The sequence below is a fragment of the Orcinus orca genome, chromosome 20, assembly GCF_937001465.1.
Source record: "Orcinus orca chromosome 20, mOrcOrc1.1, whole genome shotgun sequence".
Lineage (NCBI taxonomy): Eukaryota > Metazoa > Chordata > Mammalia > Artiodactyla > Delphinidae > Orcinus > Orcinus orca.
Genome location: NC_064578.1, coordinates 19,771,298 through 19,791,965, shown reverse-complemented (window position 1 = coordinate 19,791,965; position 20,668 = coordinate 19,771,298). Strand labels below are relative to the sequence as shown.

At 51.7% G+C, this 20,668-nt stretch overlaps 2 protein-coding genes across 4 annotated transcripts in view; both read left to right on the top strand.

Moving 5' to 3' along the window:
• Nucleotides 1–478: 478 nt before the first annotated feature.
• On the top strand, nucleotides 479–6,268 carry LOC125962658 (uncharacterized). The gene is made up of 2 exons (XM_049702893.1): nucleotides 479–1,953; nucleotides 2,736–6,268. The coding sequence occupies exon 1, from the start codon at nucleotides 1,126–1,128 to the stop codon at nucleotides 1,948–1,950; it is 825 nt and encodes a 274-aa protein (XP_049558850.1). The 5' UTR covers nucleotides 479–1,125; the 3' UTR covers nucleotides 1,951–1,953; nucleotides 2,736–6,268.
• Nucleotides 747–20,668, top strand: part of BEAN1 (brain expressed associated with NEDD4 1) — a 38,159-nt gene continuing 18,237 nt past the window's right edge. Inside the window, exons 1-2 of one of the 3 annotated variants that reach the window (XM_033407775.2) lie at nucleotides 747–886; nucleotides 9,747–9,853. In XM_033407775.2, the coding sequence (XP_033263666.1) occupies nucleotides 9,829–9,853 (25 nt within the window). In that variant the 5' untranslated portion in view covers nucleotides 747–886; nucleotides 9,747–9,828. Of the gene's footprint in view, nucleotides 887–1,841; nucleotides 6,269–9,746; nucleotides 9,854–20,668 lie in introns of those variants that run through there. The other 2 variants (XR_007474096.1, XM_049702892.1) reach the window with 2 other exon arrangements.

The window sequence follows — 20,668 nt, the reverse complement described above, 5'->3', positions numbered from 1 at the left end:
GGCCAGGAGTAAAGGAAATAGGCAAGCTGGTCCCTCAGGAGAGGAAGGCTTCAGCCGGGCCTAGCTGACATCCCTGAACACCCTAGAACTCACCGCACGCCAACTGGGAGCAGGAGGCTCTGCCAGGCTCGTCTGCCCCTCCCAGTGGCCGTGACAGGGGTCCCCTACCCGGATGCCCAGGCTTGCCTCTGAACAACCTGTCTGGCTGTCCTGCCCTGCACGTATCGTTTGTCTGCCCTTCTCTGCACATGTCTGAGTCTGCGCCTCTGCTCCCGCCTATCTGTATGTCACTCTCTACACACGCCTGTCCGTCTGTCCTCACACGTCTGGCTGGCACGCCGGCCTCCCTGCATCTCTCGGCCTCCTCGCCGCGCCGCCCCGCCTGCCGCTGTGTGGGTGTCGGGCTGGCAGTGCGCAGAGGGGCGCGGCTCGGCCCTCCCCCTCCGCCGCGTCCCCCCAGCTCAGGAATGACCCGGGCGGCGGCCCAGCGCTGCTGAGGCCCCGGAGCCGCGGCGCAGGGCGGCGGGAGCGGGCGGCCGCGGCGTGGGCGGCGGTGCTGGGCCGGCGGGCGGCCGGGCGGGGCTGAGGCAGGGCCGGGAAGCCGGGAAGCCGGGAAGCCGGGAAGCCGGGAAGCCGCCGCCACCGCCTCGGCCGGGGATCTCGGGCCCCGGGTGGGCTCGGCAGGGCCCCGCCCCGCCACGCCCCTGCGCGCCGAGCAGGCCGAGGCGGAGCGGCGCGCCCCCCGCGACGCCGGAGCCCGAGCCCGAACGCAGCGGCATCCAAGCGGGAACCGGAGCGGGAGCGGAGCCAGAGCGGGAACCTGAGCTGGAGCCGAAGCTGGAGCCGGCAGTGCGGCGCACGGAGCGGAGCGAGGCAGCCAAGCCGAGTAAGGGGCGTGGGGCCGGGGGCGGCGCTGGGGAGGGGCGGGGAGGGGGTCCCGGTCCCTTCCCCCGCGCTCTGCTGCGGCCCCGGCGCAAGCACACACCCGGGGTCGCTCAGCGCGGTCCGCGGCGGATCCGCAGCGCGCTCCGAACAGGAACCCCGCTCTCCCGCGGACCCCGGCCCCGACCCCCGCGCCCCCGGGCGGGCCACCGGGACTCGCGCGGGCCGTGGCTGCCCCTGAGCATGCCATCGGGCCGCAGGGACGGAGAGGTCTCCCGGTTCTTGCCCGACTTGAGTCCCAAACAAACATCCACCCCACGGAGGGAGCATAAGACAGTCTTCACGACCCCGCGCCCTCGGTTTCGCGGACCCCTGAACAACCCACCCAAGAAGGGTAAACTAGGACGCACTTTTCGTCGGGGTAGGAGAGGAAAGGGGCTCTGGGCTTTGTGGAGTTTGAAGCTAGAACCCACCCCCGCCCCTCGAGCCGGGAAGTTTGACCCTCCGGCGGGCGGGCCACCAGGGCCATGCCCCCGCTTCGATGCCTACCACGCTGGCCTGTCTCAGCACCATCGGTGGGAGAGGTGGTGTCCCCGCCGCACCTTCTCCAGCTCCGGGGCCGACTTTCCCTGGCGCGGTAAGCGGGACTCGAGGCTGAGTCCGAGGCGGCTGCTCTGGCTGGCTGCGCAGCGCCAAGCGGTACAGCCGCCTCTCCCTAATCGCTCTCGCAAGTTGGGTAGTGCCCACCAGACCCACGGCAGACTCGCACGACCCTCCCCCTCTCCCCATCGGCCCGGCGGTCCTGAGGCTGGCGCGCGGAGGACCCAGGGCTGCCCTCCTGATCCCACGCGCCGTGCCAGCGGAGATGGCCAGGCCCAGGCTGGGAAGGGGAGGGCACCAGTGACAGGTGTGAGCGGCGGGGGCTCCAGGAGCTTGGTCCTTGGTCTTGATTCACACAGTCCATGGGCACCTGCCTTGCGCAAGCCCCCCCTGACTCTCCTCAAACATGCTGACTGCTCTACTGGAACAAGTGGCTTCACCTCCCTGTGCCTCAATTGCCTCTGCTGACCAGTAGGTAGGATTCTGTGGTGAACAGAGTGTTTAAGGGCTTTGGAACCAGAGGGTGGGCTTGGAAGACTTCGTAGCCGTGTGATGTTAGGCAAGATACTTAACCTCTCTGAGCCTCAGTTTCCCCATCTGAAACATGGGGAAGATGGGTTGGGAGGTGAGGCGATGCTTGTAGGGGGCCTAGCATGGTGCTTGGCACTCAGCCCTCACTCAATTCAGGTTGACCACAGGTGTCGTTCTGTGAAGCACGCAGCACCAGTGGGTGCTGAGGCAGAGCGAGTTGCCCTGAGGTGGCGGCGACACGACCCCCTCCCAACCCCCCAAGCCCCCCTCCAAGGAGGCCTTTGAATCCCCCAAGGGCTTGTTGACATCTAACTGCGGTGCAAATCCCTCTCTTTAGGGCCTGCCCTTTCTCAGCTGTTCCCTCCTCCCCGGGCGATCTGCTTCCCAGCGGTGCTCGCCTCCCTACCTGTCATCTCCATCCAGGTTGGGAATGACCGTATCTGATCAGCTCTTTCTTCTGCCCTTGACTGATGTCCGCTGCTCACACTCTGTGCGAGGGAATTCACACCTCCCTCCGCTCCGGGGACCGGGGCCTGGGGAGGACTGCTTTCCCTGCGGAGCAATCAGACAGTAGACAGTCAGGTGGCTTGGGTGTTCCAGTGGTGACAGTTCAGACAGGCAGTGAAGAGCCGCAGGGGGAGCAGCCACCAGGGCAAGGAGACAGCGGGAAGTCGGAGGGGTCCCAACCCTGAACCTGCGCTGACCGTGGTGTGTTCATCCAGGCGACTGAGCCACGAGGCACCAGAAATGATAACCCTTGGAGAGGAAATGAAGCCCGTGGCTGACTGAGAGGTTAGAAGTTCAGAGCTGGAAGGGCCCCAGGAAGAGATCTGCCCAGTCTGTGCAGCTGGGGCTTCAGACCCAGAGCAGAACCAATGAGGCCCAAGGCCTGGGAGAGGATGCTGGAATCCTTGGGGTGGCATGGAGGGTGTAGGTAACCAGGAGCATCGTTGGGAAGAAAACAAGTGTCCAGCTTGTGGACACCCGCGTTAGTCCTGCTCACCTGTGCCCCAGCTGTGAGAATGGGGGGATGTGGGGGGTCTGTCCACATGCTGCCTGGTGGGGACCTAGTGAGACAGGCAGAATGGGCTGCCTCCTGGGGGCTGTTTCTACACAAACCCCCCCCCCCGGGTCGTCTTCTTCCTCTGTAGCCTACTCCCACCCCTCCCCCATTCACCCACCAGGGAGTCACATCCCAGCATCTTCCATAATCCTCACCTCTTCTTCCCAAAGGAGTTAATCAGAAACTAATTTAGGAGGTTTGTGTCACCTGGTTCACAGAGTGGAGTACAGCCAGGCAGCAACGTGATGGGGATACGGGCACCTCCTTCAGTCTTGGGGAATAATCAGTTAGACACACTCAGATGCCTGTTACCTGAAGCCTTTGCCCTGGAAGTGCTCACAGCACAGGGTAAGGGACGAGAAGGTGGCAGCCAGCTCTCAGCCTCCTGAAGAGAGAAACTGAAGCCAGGAGGGCTTCTGAGTCCCCCTGGCACAAAGTACAGTTGTGGCTGAGAGCACGGCTTCTTGGAGCTGGACTGCCTGGGTTTATGGCTTGTGATTCTGGGCAGGAGATTGACCTTTCAGAGCCTCAATTTCCTCTTGAAAAGGGGAACAAATAGTCTACATCTCCCAGTATAGTTGCGAGGACTGGAGAAACAATATACAGGAAACACGTGGCGGGGACGAATGGACCCCTCGCAATGGCCTTGCTATGTCTGCATTGTGAACATGCACTGAATGCATGCTCTTTCCCAAGCATAAGTATTTTCTCTCTGGAGTCTGAGGACAGCCCTCTGATCTAAGTACTATAATTGCCCCTATTTTATAGATGAGAACACTGAGGCTTAGAAAGGTTAAGGACTAACTTTGCTAAGTATAGAAAACTTAAAACATCACTATGACTCATCATAATTTTATGAGTTTGTAAAACTGATAATTAGCACATTGCATCTTAGACGATATGTAATTAGTTAATGGAATGCTTCCTCAATGGAGATCTTCAATCATTGTATCTTTATGTGTTAATTGCCCATGGGCTATAGAATTTTTAGAGACATCTTCATTTTTTTTCTATTCAAACAGTATCAAACTGATGTAAAAGAGCAGCTCCCCCCGCATTTATTCCCTATCTCTCTTCTCTCCATTTTTCTCCATAGCGCTTATCACCCCCAACATTTATATATCTTACTCATTTGTTTATTGTCTGCCCTCATCAATATAATGTAAACTCCCCAAAGGCAGGGACTTTTAACCATTTTGCTCACTCTCATATCCCCAGGGACTAGAACAATAACCAGCACTTCGTATGCTTTGCAAATTATAAAGTGTTTTACAAACATAAGGTCTATTATTGTTATTATTATTGCCAAGTGTCTAGTTTGCCTGAAGATAAACCTTAAGGTTCACGGCAGAAACTGTTCTCTCAAAAATCTGGCAAATAGGACCTGCTCAAGCGCCAGGGAAAATGTGATGAAGGTTAAAAGCAGTGGAGATTATTTTCCTAACATGTTAATAAAGCTCCTTATCAGTAAGTTCAAAGACAAGTTAACTTTTTTAAATTTTGGCAAAAAATGGCATGTTCAAAGGCAATTACATTAGCGCTTAAAACTTCCGATGAGTTAACTATCACTGATTTATTCAGTTAATTATTCTTTATTTTGTTAGCATAAAAGGTGTTTCTAAATCTTCATTTTAATGATTTTTCAGATTATAAAAGTAATACATGTTCATTGAAGAAAATTTGGAAAATCATTCTTAAAAAATAAAAGAACATAAAAAGCCTCCTCCATCCCACCACTGCCCAGAGAGTTCGTGACTGTGGGTATTTTAGTCTATTTCCTTTTAATCTTTTTCTATGTGTGAATATTTTCTCTAGTTTTTTTTTTTTTTTTGCCCTTACAAAATAAGGATCATATTGTAGGCAGAGTTCTAGAACCTGCTTACCTGGTGGGGTTTTTCCCCCCTCTTAACAGTATACTGAAAGTCTTTTCTGTTATTAAAATTTCTTTAAAAACATGATTCCATGGCTATACAATATTCCATTATAAGCGTATGCCAAACTTTTCTCAGCCTCTCCTCTCTTATTGGACACTGGGGTCGCATCCCATGTTTCACCACTGTAATAATACTTTTCTATGCCCTCTTTGGTGTTTTCTGGGCCCTGAATCAGGCTTCTCTACACCCTTGGTCAGGACCTATTTGCTGATTTGCAGATGGACCGGTTTGTGTAGTTAGTCAGTATGTCAAGTCTTAGAAGTTGGGCCTTGGTGGCAGCGGGGAAGGCAGCTGATCCAGTAGAGGACTGCTCCAGGTAAATTAAGGCAACCTGAAGACCCAGTAACCTCCACGCATTTCCTGACCAACCCAGTGTAGCACACATGTGGCCAGATGTTGCATGGGGACAGAAGGCCTCCTTGCTGCAGAGGCTGTCACACACTTGGATCCCTTTTCTAACATCAGGACCAAGTTACTTGTTTGCAAACCTCTGTGTCCTCTGCCAGCCTCTCTGCCACCGTCCTCTCACTCTTTTTCATTTGCTTCTTCATTTAATCACATGACAAACGTTTACAGGCATACCTCGTTTTATTGCTCTTCATAGATATTGCTTGTTTTTACCAACTGAAGTTTTGGAGCAACCTTGCGTCAAGCAAGTCATATCCATGCCATTTTTCCAACTGCATTTGCCCACTTCATGTCCCTTATGTCACATTTTGGTGATTCTCACAACATTTCAAACTTTTTCATTGCTGTTGTATTTGCTGTGGTGATCTGTGACCAGTGATTTTTTTTTTTTTTTTGCTGTACGCGGGCCTCTCACTGTTGTGGCCTCTCCCGTTGTGGAGCACAGGCTCCGGACGCGCAGGCTCAGCAGCCATGGCTCACGGGCCCAGCCGCTCTGCGGCATGTGGGACCTTCCCGGACCGGGGCACGAACCCGCTTCCCCTAGCATCGGCAGGCGGACTCTCAACCACTGCGCCACCAGGGAAGCCCTTTTTTTTTTTTTTTTTTGGTGACCAGTGATTTTTGATGTTACTGTCACAAAAAGATTACCACTCACTGAAGGCTCAGATGATGGTTAGCGTTTTTTAGCAATAAAGGTTTTTTTTCTTTTTTTTTTTTTTTTTTGGCCACGCCATGCGGCATGGGGGATCTTAGTTCCCAGACCAGGGTTCGAACCCGAGCCCCCTGCATTGGGAACAGGGAGTCTTAACTGGGCCGGCAGGGAAGTCCCAATAAAGTATTTTTAAATTAAGGTATGTACATTGTTTTTTTGAAAAAATGTCTACTGCAAACCTAACAGACTACAGTATAGGGTGCACCTAACTTTGATATGCACTGGGACACCAAAAAAATCGTGTGACTCGCTGTATTGCGGTGGTCTGGAGCCTCGCGACCACCAAACCGCAATATCTCCGAGGTATGCCTGTAATGACATCTACCCGCACTTGCCAAAGAATGTTTTTCTCCATTAAGGAAACCATCAGCTGGGTCCCAGACTAAAGACCCGCCTCCCTCATTTCTGAGACTCCTTTCTGTGTCAACTGTAAGATGGGGATTTGTTTTGAGATCCAGTGGGCTGAGCAGGCGCTGCATAGACGTGGCCCATCCCGGAGGCCAGCCCCTGCTTGGCCCTGCCCCGTCTGCCGTGGACTCCGGTGAAGCTCAACCCTCCAGTCTGGGTGCCTCCGCCGCGCATGCGCTGACCGTCCTGTCCCCGCTGTTACCTGGCCGCCTCCGCCAGGGATACGGCGCCAGTCCACTAACCACAGGCTCATTGATCGAGATCAGAGTGTCGCAGTGGCTACAGAAAGGAGGTATTCCGGGAGCAGGGACGTGAAGCAAAGTGGGAGTGACGTGGACTCGCCGCCCACCATTCAGCCACTTCAGAACCTGGAATACCGCAGCCCGCCGGCCCGCCCTCCGGTTTCCAGCCAGACAATCCAGTCGGAGATGAGTCACAGGCAGGGACACGCCTCGCCTCAGATGCTGGGTGCTGAGTGAGGCGGGCGTGGGGGGGGAGACGTGACCTGGTGTCAGATCTCTGTGGGGTGGCCCTGCAGTAACCAAGGGGCACGGGGGGGGGGGGGGGTTGACAGATTCCGTCCCTGCATTGCTCTTCCTCCACCTCTTCTCTCTGGGTGACTTCGGGTGGGTTATTATGTCACGGAGCCTATGAGTTTTCTCATTTGCAAAATGAAACTGTTACCCACTTCGGGGCACCTGTTGCAGTAATTTCGGTGATCTTAACTGGCACACGCAGGTGTTTGGTGAACGTGAGCCACCCTGAAAGCCGGCGTGCCCAGAACATCTCCACATACGGAAATGTCTACCTGACCCATGGCCAAACCTGCCGGCCCCTTGCCAGCCTCCTGGCCACCTGGGAACCTAACACGCTGTCCACCAAACACCCAAACTGACCATGGAAAACGATACGTAACGCAAGGGTTTTTGGTGCCCCCTTCCCTGGGAGGTCATCTCTCACCTCCCCACACCCTACAAAACCCCAGCCTTCATCTCAGTGTCACAAGGCCCAGTGGGAGGAAAGAGGGGGTACAGGGGGCCTCTAGGAGAAGCAGGACCTTGGGGACAACTGCTTGAAGTGTTGGAGCTGGTCAGCACCCTCCATGGCATCAGGTGCCACCAGGATAGCCTTACAGTAAGTGTACATTCAGCGTGCATTTACTAAGCGCCCACACTATGCCAACTCACTAGAGAGGGAAACAGCCCTGGAACTGTGGAGGCTGGCGCGGAAGCCAGCACATTTTCCTGAGGGCACGGGAGGCTGTGGAAGACTTTTCATCAAGTGACATAATCCATTTTGCCTTTAAGAAAGACCTCTCTGGAAGAAGCACAAGAGATGACCTGTCAGCCCACTTACATCCTCCTCCAGACTCACACGCGGCCACAGTGCACACCAGCATACCCGCAGAAATGAACACAGACACACGTACACACATGTATTTTTAGAAAGCACAGATCCCAGGCCCTGAGATGCTCTGTGAGTTTTCTGGTGTGAAATCACAGTTCCCCAAGCAGCCTGCCACGCCGGTTCTACCAGGCCTGGGGAGATCACATCCTACCTTCACTTCCCCCATCTGAACTCTTGACTGGGTTTCTATGGGGACTGGGAGTGGGTGTCAGGCCAGCCTGGTGTTCACACCAGGACAGGCTGAGCTGGAAGAAGCCACCTGAAGAGGGATTCCCAGGTCAGCAGCAGTCATGGCCCCCTCCCTCCCACCCTCCTCAGGCAGCAGAATGAACGTTTTGCAGCCACACACTCCTGCCATGGGCTTTCCGTACATAACCCCCGTCCTCACGGCAGGTTAAGTGTCCTTACCCTGCTTTCCCCGGGAAGACGCTGCACCTCAGAGAGCTGAAGTGCTTTGTCCAAAGTCACACTGCCAGGAAGTGGCAGAGTTGATATCAGCACTCAGGAATCGCACTTCTGAGCTCAGGCTCTCCAAAGATAGGTGTTTGATTTGTTTGTTAAATAGAATAATCAGTTATTATTGTAGTTTGGCCAATTGGCCCCGTCAAAACACAGGACCCATTTGTAGAAAAAAAATATATGATAAAAGGGATCCCTGGAGGAGAAAAGGGTGGGACCTCTGGACCCGCCTCTTACAGAAAAGTTCTGTCCACAGTGATATCATCCCCAGGATCAGGGAAGCCGAATGTCCCCTGGGACCTAGAGGGGCCAGGCTCTTCTCCCATTGGCTTATGACTGACAGCTTCCCCTGCAAGTACCTGCTCGGCTCCACATCCATGCAAAGGTGCAGTTTGGTTTCTGCAAGTGAAGTGACCGCACTGCCTAGAAATAAGAACTGTAACTCCCTAATATTCCCATAGCCTCCTGTCACCTGGGGACATACCAGGAGAGACTGAATCAATCCAGATTTCCAGCAGCATGGGAAGATGGATTACTTTCTGAAAATGTCTCCTCCGTTGCAAATGGGTGTTAGAGTGACCTGGCAGTCCTTTGCTGCACAGACATCCTGACACCTGGGTGTTCACTTGGGGGTACAGGGGGAATTGGGGAAAAGACAGTTTCATTCTCTAGGTTCTTATTTCTGAATTGGTAATTTAATATATTAGGTGCCTTTTAAGGGAGTGTGCTGGCTGACAGTGTGGGCTTTGGAGTCAAACAGACCTGGGTTCTAGTCCCAGCCTGTAATTAGAAGCTGTGTGACCCTGGAAAGCTTCGTAACCTCTCTGAGCCTCAACTGCCTTATTTATAAAATAAGAATTAAAAGAGCAGAGCATGTTCCTCTTAAAACTGTTGTGATGATGATGATGATGATGATGATGATGATGATAAGGTTTGAACTAGGCATCTATGAATTCCCTTCCAAAGCCAGCTATGGGACCTTAAACTAGTCCCTCACCCTCTCCAGTTCTCAGTTTCCCCTTCTGTGAAATGAGGACATTGAACTGATCTTTAAGGGTCTTTCCAGCCCTGACAGTTACAAGATTCTCAAGGGTCCACCCAGGAGAGAGATTCCCCCCTTCCACTGACTACTGAGAACCTAGCACACATTTGTGCCACCCCTGCCCAGAACCCCCATATTCTGCAGCCCAGAGCCCTCCAGGCCCCCACTCAGACTAGGCCCATGCTCTCAAAGTCACCATCCTCTCCCCAGAGGTTGACAGCCGAGGGTACACGAGCGCCCTGCAGGGTCAGTAGGTGCTGTATGGACGCCCCCATCACCTGCCTGTTTGTGTCTCTGCAGGTGAGCGGAGGGTCCTTCCCTGCGAGAAATCAGAGCTGTGCACGTGGGCAGGCTGGCTCCGCTGTTCTGCTCCAAGGATTACATGTCCTTCAAACGCCCCTGCCCCTGTAAGTCTCCTCCCCACATCTTCCCATGGACCAGGGCCAGGTGAGGGCAGAGTCAGGACTGCAGAAATTGTCTCTAGGATGTTTGGCCAGAGAGCTCCAGGGGTCTGATCAGGGTGTGATGTGGTATGACGGGTGGGGGGAGGGCAACACAGGAGACTCCTGACATCTCACTTTGCGAATCCCTCTGTATGAGCCCTTCCCAAAGTGTGGTTCAGGGTTCCTCCAAGGGATATTAATGGGGTTACTATTTTTTTAATTCCATGGTCAAGTGAGTGTGGGAAACGCTGAGTGAGACAAGTCAAGTAGATTTTGCTGGACTTTTCAGAGCCTTTAATATGGTGCTGTGTTGTGAGGCTCCACAGGAAAGAGAAAGCCCAGTGATCTTCCCAAATCTAGCTGACCACAAGGAATGTCTCACGGGATGGGTGCTCCACAGAACACACTCCTTGGAGTTCAGTGTCCTAGAAAACCCTTCCTGGAGTAGCCCCACCATGCAGCCCCTCATTTACTAATTCATTTCCATCTAATGAAGCCATAGATGATTTTGCCCGTAACATGCTTCTCATGGCTCCCTGATGCCCACGCGTCTAGACGATGGACACAACCGGGTGTACCCCGGGCTCAAGGTCGCAGCCCCTAGGGCTCACTCCCCTAGTCGTCATCAGCCCCGCCTTCACCGACTCATGCTGCCACCCTTACCCCAGAGTCGCCTTCACCTCTCCCCCTGGCAGCCACCTGCTTCCTCCCATGATGTCCCCTGAACCCCCTCAAGCCACCATCATTTGCTGCAGTTTGGGAGGACGTGCGTAACCTCCCCATCCCTTCTCCGTGGTGAGGCGGGACTGTGAGTCTGTGTGAGTTCAGGGCCCCCACCTTAGCGTCCCTCTACTTGTCATCTCCCTTCGGCCCGCTCACCAGTGTCTGTTCAAATTTGCGCCATTGGTTACGTGTCCCAAATTGTGGGGTTGGGGGCCTCTCTTGCATATAGTCGAAATCCCAACTGTCAATTGTTTGAACATCAAAGGGCTGCTGTAGCCGGGGTGGGGAGAGCTGGCCCCCCGTCTGGGAGCGATCATCCCCAGGTGGGCCGGGGAGGGCAAGGTGGCAATGGGTTCACTGTGCAGAGTGGTGTTCAGGGGGCGGGGGAGCCCAGCCTGGCTGCTGGCTGCCGTGGGTACCGAGGAGGGCATAGGTCAGGAGTGATAAGCTTTCTGATAGGTAGGACAAGCTCAATGAATTATTGTTACTGTTGTCACCATGGCTGCTGCTGTGGCATAATCAGGTGGCAAAGCCACAGGGGGAGCAGGTCGGAGCCCAGGGACACCTGCCCCACAGAGGGTCAGGGTGGCTGTGCCCTCACTCCTGGGAGCAGCCGGCAGTGGAGAAGGCTGGGGCTGCTGAGTGCGGAGGGCTTTCCAGAACCTTCTGGGCTCAAGCCAGGCCCTTCGGAGCCCCGCCCATCTGCACTAATAGGGGCCGACAGCCCAGGACAGGGCTTTGTGCATCCAGCTCCTGAGGACTCCAGGGCATGGTCATGGGTATGCTGGGCTGCTCAGAAGCAGTTCCTGCGTGTCTCTGATTCCCTCCCCCCTCACCGCCCCGCCCCACACCGACAGGCCCAGCGCCTAGCATGCGGTAGGCACTCAATGTTTGTTGAATAAATAAATGCACAGTCAGACACTGTGGATGAGGTGCTGGAGGGGGAGAAGCTGAAGCTCCTGACTCTGCCACCAGATTCTCTCTGTGGCTTTGGCCAGCCCATCCCCATCTCTAAAATGAAGGGGACTGAGGCCCGTGGGTTCCAGGAGCCCAGGGCAACTGTGAGGCTCCTTGGAGGGTGAGGGGAGCCCAGGCAGGCAGAACCCAGGAGCCCCACCACCCACTGCTTCAGCCAGAGCAGCTCTGCTAACATCTACAGGTTGGGGTCTATTCAGATTTCAATTGGAGAAGGGTGTCCCAGGCAACGGCAAGTTGGGTCCCATGGGGTTGTCCAGGCCCACCCCTTCCTCCATCATCTCTCCCCTTCTCTGCCGGATTCTTCTCCTCATGTTGTCCAATCAGACTCTTTACCTTTTCTCTGCACTTGTTTAAGAAGTGATCACAGCACCCCTTTCAGCACCCTTAGTCTGCTTCAATCTGGCTCCTCCAACCCCACACCAACACCACATCAGCATCTGTGTCACTAAGTCCATCCCAGAGTTTCCAGTTCTCAGCTGCATCTGACGCTGTTGGTCACATCAGTCTTCTAGGTAACTCCTCCACTGAGGAGTTCCTGACTCTGAGCCCTCAGGTCCTCCTCCAGCCCCTCTGGCTCCCTGGGCTCTGACCATCCATTCCTGGTCTCCTTTGGTGCTGGAGGTGGGTGGATTCTTCCCGCACCTGCCCTGGGATGCTGGGTCCCCCAAGACTCCAATCCTGCTGGCCTTCTCGCCCCAAACACTTCAGACCATTTCATCCTCACTCTGCTCTCAACTGCAGCGTCTAGGCCGGCAGCTTCCCGGCTCTCTCCCAGCCCAGTTCTGCCTGAGCTTCTGATTCCTTCTGCCTTCTGCTGCCTGGCTCCCCTGGGCAGCCCCCGTCTCCACTGCTCAAATACAGCCTGTCCCAGACTGAACTCCTGTCTTCCCCTCCACGCTGGCTTGCTTGATTTTGCTGTCTTGGTTTAGGATACCACCATCACCACCACCATCACCACCACTCAGTTCTTCACGCCAGAAATCTGGGAGTGACCGTCAATTCTCCTCCAACACACCCATCATTGCCAACTGCCCAAGGAGACCCCGGGGTTTCCAAACTGGGTCAACAGATCTCCCTTCTGACTCCCCCCCGCCATCCGGGCCCCTCCTCAGACCCCACCTGGAAGTTGCTGCCTCAGTAGATGTTTATGGAACAACCAGACAAATGAGCAAATCGAGGTGAAGCAGATGTCTTATGGGCAGCCTCCTGGGCTCGCAGACCAGAGGCCTTCACGCAGGTTCTGGAAGGGATGCAGGAAGGGATGCAGAGCCACAAGGGCCCCAGACATCCACATACACCTGACCCAGAGCAATGAGGGATGAAGCCGGAAGTCCAAAGAGGGCCCTGCCGTGGACACACACCCTCTTCTTTTAGCACCTCCTTTCCTGCTCTGTGAATTTAGACACCTACCAGGGAATCCTTGAACCTTCTTAGCTCACAAAATCATCTTGCTCAATACATGCAAAGATGCCAAAGACCATTAAAACCTGGAAAACTCAGGATAGGAATCACAGCTTGTTCCTGTTTAGGTTTCCACACCCCTACACCCAGCCGACTGAGAAGGGCAAAAGGGAAAGTCCCCAGAAGGAAAAACAAGCCCTAGAGTTTCCCAAGCAAGACCCATCTCCTAGGAGTGAGAGTTCAGGAGGTCAGGGAGAGTCAGCAGGGAACGTGGATCCAGGGCAGGGAGGAGTAGGGCGATGGGCAGGCGTCTGCCCAGTACCCACAGATTCAGACACTGGGTGAAGTGGGACCATCCACTGGCCTCTCAGGAGCTGGGCAGCCATGAAGCAGACCAGGCTGGGCCCACTCCTCCCAGGTCCTACCACATCCCCGGCCCCATCTTACCTTCCGAGCATCTCAGCTCATCTCGGCCCCTCGCAGAGACAGCCCCAGCGGACCTCCATGCCCCTCTGCCCAGTCAAGCAGATGAAAAGACTAGGGCAGGGAGAGGCAGCAAGAACAGGGGAGGGGAAGCCCTGAGGGTTCTGGCCACAAGGCTGCAGGAGGGAAGTCTGGTCGTCTCCCTGCAAGTGCAGGCCTGTGAGCCATTTCCAGCCCTAAGCACTGAGTGAGGAGGACCAGCCTGGCTCCTCAGAGAGGCTGGAGGCGTGGGAGCCTCCTCCATCTGGCCCCAGCTGGGCAGGGCAGCCCAGGATTCCCCCAGGACCCAGGCTCCAAGAACAGATGCTTCACAACCTCTTCTTCGCCACCAGCACATGGCAGCTCCACAGAGCTCCCTGTGAGGTGGAGGTGGCCTCAACGGACGGATCTGGGGGAGGAGGGGCTTCGGGGCCACAGGGGAGACTGAGCCTGTAGCCAAGCAGGAAAGAGAGCCACAGAGAAATCAGGTGGGGCTTGTCTCTGCTAAGCTCACAGGCTGCCCACAGGGCTGGAAGGAATCGCAGCCTGCAAAAGTCTCTGGATGGGCTTGACTCTCCCTCAGCATTGGTGTGATGTGATAGACAGTGCCTGAGTTCGAGTGCAACATGGCACTGACACGAACAGCTGTGTGATCCGGAGCAAGCTACTTAATGTCTAGAAACCTCAATTTGCTCATCTGTAAAATGGAAATAGTCATAATAGCCTTTTGGTTTGATGCCCAGATGTGGTGTACCACAAGGAGCATCTAGCTCAGTGCCAGGCACTGAGAGATGCTCAAGAAACTTGAAAATCTTGTCTTTTGACCACCCTCTCTCTACACAGCTTAATATGACCCAAGTCTTTGGTAACAGAATGCAGGAAATGAGGAGAGATGGGGACTTTGGAGATGAATCCGGGGTTTGGACCGGACACTCCTGTTTTCTGGCTCTGCTCATTGTAACTGTTACCTCTGCAGAGACTTCGCTGTCAACAGAAGGAAGGACTTGAAAGCTAGGAGGGCAAATGATGGGGCACACTCTGCAATTTACCACTTCTCTGCCCAGAGCAGACATTGCTAATCAACTGCAGTGCTCTTTCCCACTGAGCCCGAATGCAACCTCAGACTCCCTCTGAACACATGCAGGCACTACCCAATAATCATTAGCCTGTGAGATGAAACCTTTGTCCATTCCTTGCTGAGGTCTGATTTTGGAACGGGCAAGGGAATACAAGGAGTGACTTCGGCTGGCCATGTCTCTCTGAGCCTCAGTTTCCTCATCTGTAAACTGGAAGTTGAAAGGACTGTCCACCTCAAGAGGGCTGCTCTGAGGATCAAATGAGGTACCACAGATAAAGGGCTTACAAGGCCTTACGATCATTTCTTTATGTGGCCTTCTTTATGTGGCCTCTGCACAGGAGGGGTCAGTGTGGCCATTTCAGGCCTGAGGAAACTGAAGCTCAAGGACGTGAAGAAGCTAGTCTAGGCGGCACAGCTGGAAAATGGTGGGGGTCAGGGATACACCCCAGGTGAGTCTTTCCAGGGCTCAATTTTGGATAATCTGCAGCTGGACAAAAAGGGTAGAGTCACGTCTGCTCCTTCACCCCCACCCCTCGAATGGAGAGTCCATTCTGCAACCCCATAAACACCCTGGCTGCCCCTCCTCAGAGTTCTCTGGTCGAGCTCAGCATCTGATAGCTAATCTCAGTTTTAAATGCACGATCATTTTATATTAGAGTCCTTGGCAAGAGGGCATCAACCTCAGCCTTAGTGCTTCATGTAGTACTAATAACAGTAGCAGTATCCCCAGCTTTTGCAGAGCACTCCTTGCTGGCAGAGTTTCTGCACTTCCCCGTCCCCTGGCAGTGGGCTCCCTGGGTGACCTCATCCACCTCATGGTACTGAGCAGCTTCCATACACTGACGGTCCCCAAATTTACATCTCCAGCTCCAGACTCTCCCTGAACTCCAGACTCAGATATACAACTGTCCACCCCATATCTCCACTCGGATGTCCACTCGGGTGTCTACAGCTTATCTCAGATAGAACATGTCAAAACCTTACATCTTGACTCAAAGACCCCACCCAAGCTGCCCGTCATCTTCCCCATCTCAGGAAATGGCAGCTCAGTCCTTCCATGTGCTCAAGCCCCAAACTTTCTCAGTTTTTACTGCTCTCCTTCTCATCTACCCCCAAACCAATTAATCTGAAAATCCTAACAGTTTCACTTTCAAATCTGACCCCATCTTGCCACTTCCACCTCTAAGCCCCAGGACCAAAGACACCATCGTCATCACCTGTACCACCGTCCTAGCCTCCTAACTGGCCTCTTTGCCCCCCTCTTGTCCCCCTCCGGCCTATTCTGCCACAACCCTGGGAGCGTGGAAAAGGGAAGGATCTAGAGACTGAGTCTTGGGTTGGTTTCTGTATCTAGAAATCTTGCCAAGGAAAGCATGACCCCCAGAGTTGTCACCCACGGCACCCCAAAGTCAAGTACACTGGAGAGGACTGACCTGCAAACAGCGATGTGTAAGGACACTGCCATTTCTCTGCCAAGGGCTACCCTAGATTGGCTACCCATCCTGCACCTGGAACTGTGCCCAGGGTAATTAGGAAAGGCTGGTCTTCCTCTGTGATGTCACCACAGAAGTGTGCAGGCCTGCACACTTCCCAGACAGTAGAGAGAGGCCCCAAGAGAGAAGTCACATGCCCCATGGACCCAGGGGCTACCGACGGAGGAGACAGGTTTCAAAAGCAGGGCTTCCAGGCCCAAGCCCAGGGCACTGGCCACGCTACTCCCTCTGAGAGCTTGATACATTTTCACCTCCTAGAGTTCCTTCTATTTGCTTCTCTCTGCATTTAAGAACCGTATCCTCCATTAGCCCCCAAACCATCAGCTTCTAAGGGCTGCTCCCTCTTCCCACCTGACCCCACCTAGACTACGTGTCCATAGGTGACCTCCAGGCCTTGCTCGAGAGAGTCATTCCAGAGCTTTCCTCTGCCCATCCGCCAGGGCCTTCAGCCACTGGATGATGTTTGTCTCCCCTAGGAATGTGGCTAAGGCTGGGGATGTAGTCTAATACAGTAAAAACAGCAAGAGCTGAAAGACGCAGGTTCAAAAAACCACTGGAGCAAATGTATTTAAATCATCCAATCCTCCGTTTATTCAGCTATGAAATGGGATTATGAGACCCAGTTTCCAGGATGACTGAGAGTTTGCTGAGCACATAGATGCTCAGTAAGAGTTTGTTCTATCTTTCACCTCTGGCTCTTGCATCCCACAACGAGAGCTGCAGCACTCACTCGGTCTTCCCTGCAGGGTCCTCCCAAGACCGTTCCAAGGGGAGATCACGTGTTCCCTCTCCCTTCCCAGCCAGCCCCAGGCTGGTGCTGAAACACAGCATGGCATGCTTGGCCACCTTCATCTGACAGGCTCTAATCAGGGGCCAGCCAGATGCCAGCCGTTCACCAGATCCCATCACAGGCACACAACGGGACAATGCAAGAAAATGTGTTCTCTCTACCTTGTAGATTGGATGTAAGAGGTCCTTTGCTGACCCTTTAGGACTTACCCTGGGACTCTACCCCAACTGCCTCACACCAGAGGTGGAGAAACTGAGATGCAGATTGGGGACTGGACCAGGTCACCCAGCGTGTTTGTGGCTGAAACTTTGATGCTCCCAGCCTGACTCCACATAAAGTGCTCCTTCCACATGGAGCCTGCTCCCCTGTTCTCAGTGAAGATGCAGAAAAAGAGCAGCCCTCTTTTGAAAGCGAAACTGTGACAAAAGCCACGTCTTTTTCTTTTTTTTTAACAATAAAGACATTTATTGTTTCCGCACAGGGAGGGAAGTCCTGAGGCGGAACAGCGTTAGGGTTCTCAATTTCAGGACATTGAGAACATGGACATCAATAAGGACCCAGGTTCTTTCCATCTTCTTACACCAACATTTTCTGCATTGCAAGATGATCCCCGTCAGGGACTTCCCTGGTGGTCCAGTGGCTAAAGCTCCGCGCTCCCAATGCAGGGAATCTGGGTTCAATCCCTGGTCAGGGAACTAGATCCCACATGCAGCAACTAAGAGTTCACATACCACAACTAAAGATCCCGCATGCAGCAACAAAGATCCTGTCTGCCGCAACTAAGACCCAGCACAGCCAAATAAATAAATATTAAAAAAAAAAAAAGATGGCCCCATCAAGCCAGGCAGTGACGCAACTTTTCCCAGAAGTCCCCCAGCACACCACCCCCATGTCTTATTGGCCAGAATTTAGTCACATGTCCACCCCTAAGCCAATCATACTGAGGGCATGGTAATACCAAGACTGGCTTACCAAGCCAGTCTTTAAAAGGACAAAGGTTGTTAGAACATAGTCCCCTCTCAGTCTAACGTGGAGGCAGTGGACAGTCAGACTAGCAAACCCTTTCCCTCCTGCCTACTCAGTCCTTCCCCTCTGGTCCCCAAGACTCCAGGAGGACCTGTGAAAGTTAGGAGTGAGAACTGAACTGAGGAATTCCTTTTCTGGGGATTCTCTGGGGTTGGTTTTTTGTTTGTTTAGTAAGATACCAGCTCACAAGAGTGAATACTTAAATACTCAGGAGATTCATGACCCGTTTATTCATTGGTAGCCAGCCTGAAATCCATCATGATGGGAGTATTTACACCATGGAAATTGCCAACCAACACTACAAATCAGGGATTTTTCTTTCTTTTCTTTTTTTTTTCCTGGAAAGCTGGTTTGCCAGCGCACCACTGTATAAAACATACATGCAGGAAGGGGCACAAATCGTTAGTGTACAACTCAATGAATCTTCACAAACTAAGCACACTCAGATCAAGAAACACATCATAAGCTGCATCCCAGAACATCTACCGTGTGCTCTTCCAGTCACTACCCCATGCCCAGGTCAACTACTGTCTTGACTTCTGTCGCCATAAATTAGTTTTGCCTGTTTTTGACCTTTATACATTTGGAATCATACAGGATGTTCTCTTTTGTTTCTGGCTTCTTTTGATCAACATTCCACTGTGAGATTCAACCACAGTATTATATATAATTGTAGATCACTTATTCTCATCACCGTATAGTATTTCATTGTGTCAATATACCACAAATAACTTATCCCTTCTACTTTAATGGACATCTGAGTAGTCTTCAGTTTGGGGCTATGGATGAATAGTGAACATTCTAGTAGAGTGCTGTCCAACAGAGCTTTCTGCAATAATGAAAATGTTCTGTATCTTCACTGCCCAATATGATAGCCACAACCCATGTGCAGCTACTGAGCCCTTGAAATGCAGCTAGTGCAAATGAGGAGCTGAATTTTTTTAGTTTAAGTATACTTGATTTACAATATTGTATTAGTTTCAGGTGTACAGCATAGTGATTCAGTATTTTTGCATTATAGGTTATTACCAGATAATAAGTATAATTCCCTGTGTCACACAGTATATCCTCGTTGCTCATCTCTTTTAGGTATAGTAGTTTGTAGCTGTTAATCCCATATCCCTAATTTGTCCCTCTCCCCTTCCTTCTCCCCTTTGATAACCACGTTTGTTTTCTGTATCTGTGCGTCTATTTTGCATATACATTCGTTTATTTTTTAGACTCTACACATAAGTGATAACATACAGTGTTTGTCTTTCTCTGTCTGACTTATTTCACTAAGCATAATAATCTCTAGGTCCATCCACATTGTTACAAATGGCAGTATTTCATTCTTTTTATGGCAGAGTAATATTCCATTGTATATATATCCCACATCTTCTTAATCCAATTGTCTGTTGATGGGCACCTCGGGTTGCTTCCATGTCTTGGCTATTGTAAATAGTGCTGCTACGAACACTGGGGTGCATAAATCTTTTTGAATTAGTGTTTTCATTTTTTCCAGATATATACTCAGGAGTGGAATTGCTGCATTATATGGTAGTTCTATTTTCAGTTTTTTAAGGAACATCATACTGTTTTCCATAGTGACTGCACCAACTTACATTCCCAGCAACAGTGTACATGGGTTCCCTTTTCTCCACATCCTCTCCAACATTTGTTATTTGTGGTCCTTTTGATGACAGCCATTCTGACAGGTGTGAGGTGATACCTCACTGTGGTTTTGATTTGCATTTCTGTAATAATTAGTGATGTTGGGCATCTTTTCTTGTGCCTGTTAGCCATCTCTATGTCTTCTTTGGAAAAAACGTCTATTCAAGTCTTCTGCCCATTTTTTGACTGGATTTTTTTTTAATATTGAGCAGTATGAGCTGTTAGTATATTTTGGACTTTAATCCCTTGTTGGTATCATCATTTTCCAATATTTTCTCCCATCCTGTAGGTTGTCTTTTCATTTGTTGATGGTTTCTTTTGCTGTACAAAAGCTTTTAAGTTTAATTAGGTCCCATTTGTTTAATTTGTTTTTATGTCTTTTGCCTTAGGAAACTGATCCAAGGAAATATTGCTCCAATTTATGTCAAAGAGTGTCCTGCCTATGTTCTCTCCTAGAGTTTTATGGTTTCATGTCTTACATTTAGGTCTTTAAACCCTTTTAAAGTTTATTTTTGTAGTATATAGTGTGAGGGAATGTTCTAATCTCATTGTTTTATATGTGGCTGTCCAGTTTTCCCAGCACCACTTGTTAAAGACGCTGTCTCTTCTCCATTGTGTATTCTTGCCCCTTTTGTCATAGATTGATTAACCACAGGTGTGTGGGTTTATTTCCAGGTTCTCTTTTCTGTTCCATTGATCTACGTGTCTGTTTTTGTGCCAATACCATGCTGTTTTTTTTACTGTAACTTTGTAGTATAGTCTGGAATTTGGCAGGGTTATACCTCCAGCTTTGTTTTTTGGTGGTTTTTTGTTTGTTTGTATTTAATTTTATTGGAGTGTAGTTGATTTACAATGTTGTGTTAGTTTCAGGTGTACAGCAAAGTGATTCAATTATATATCTATACATATATTCATTCTTTTTTAGATTCTTTTCTCATATAGGTCACCACAGAGCACTGAATAGAGTTCCCTGTGCTATACAGTAGGTCCTTGTTGGTTATGTATCTTAGATATAGTAGTGTGTGTATCTGCCAGTTTTGTTCTTTTTTCTCAGGACTGCTGTGGCAATTTGGGGTCTTTTATGGCTCCGCATAAGTTTTAGGATTATTTGTTCTAGCTCTGTGAAAAATGTCCTGGGTATTTTGATAGGGATTGCATTAAATCTATAGATTTCT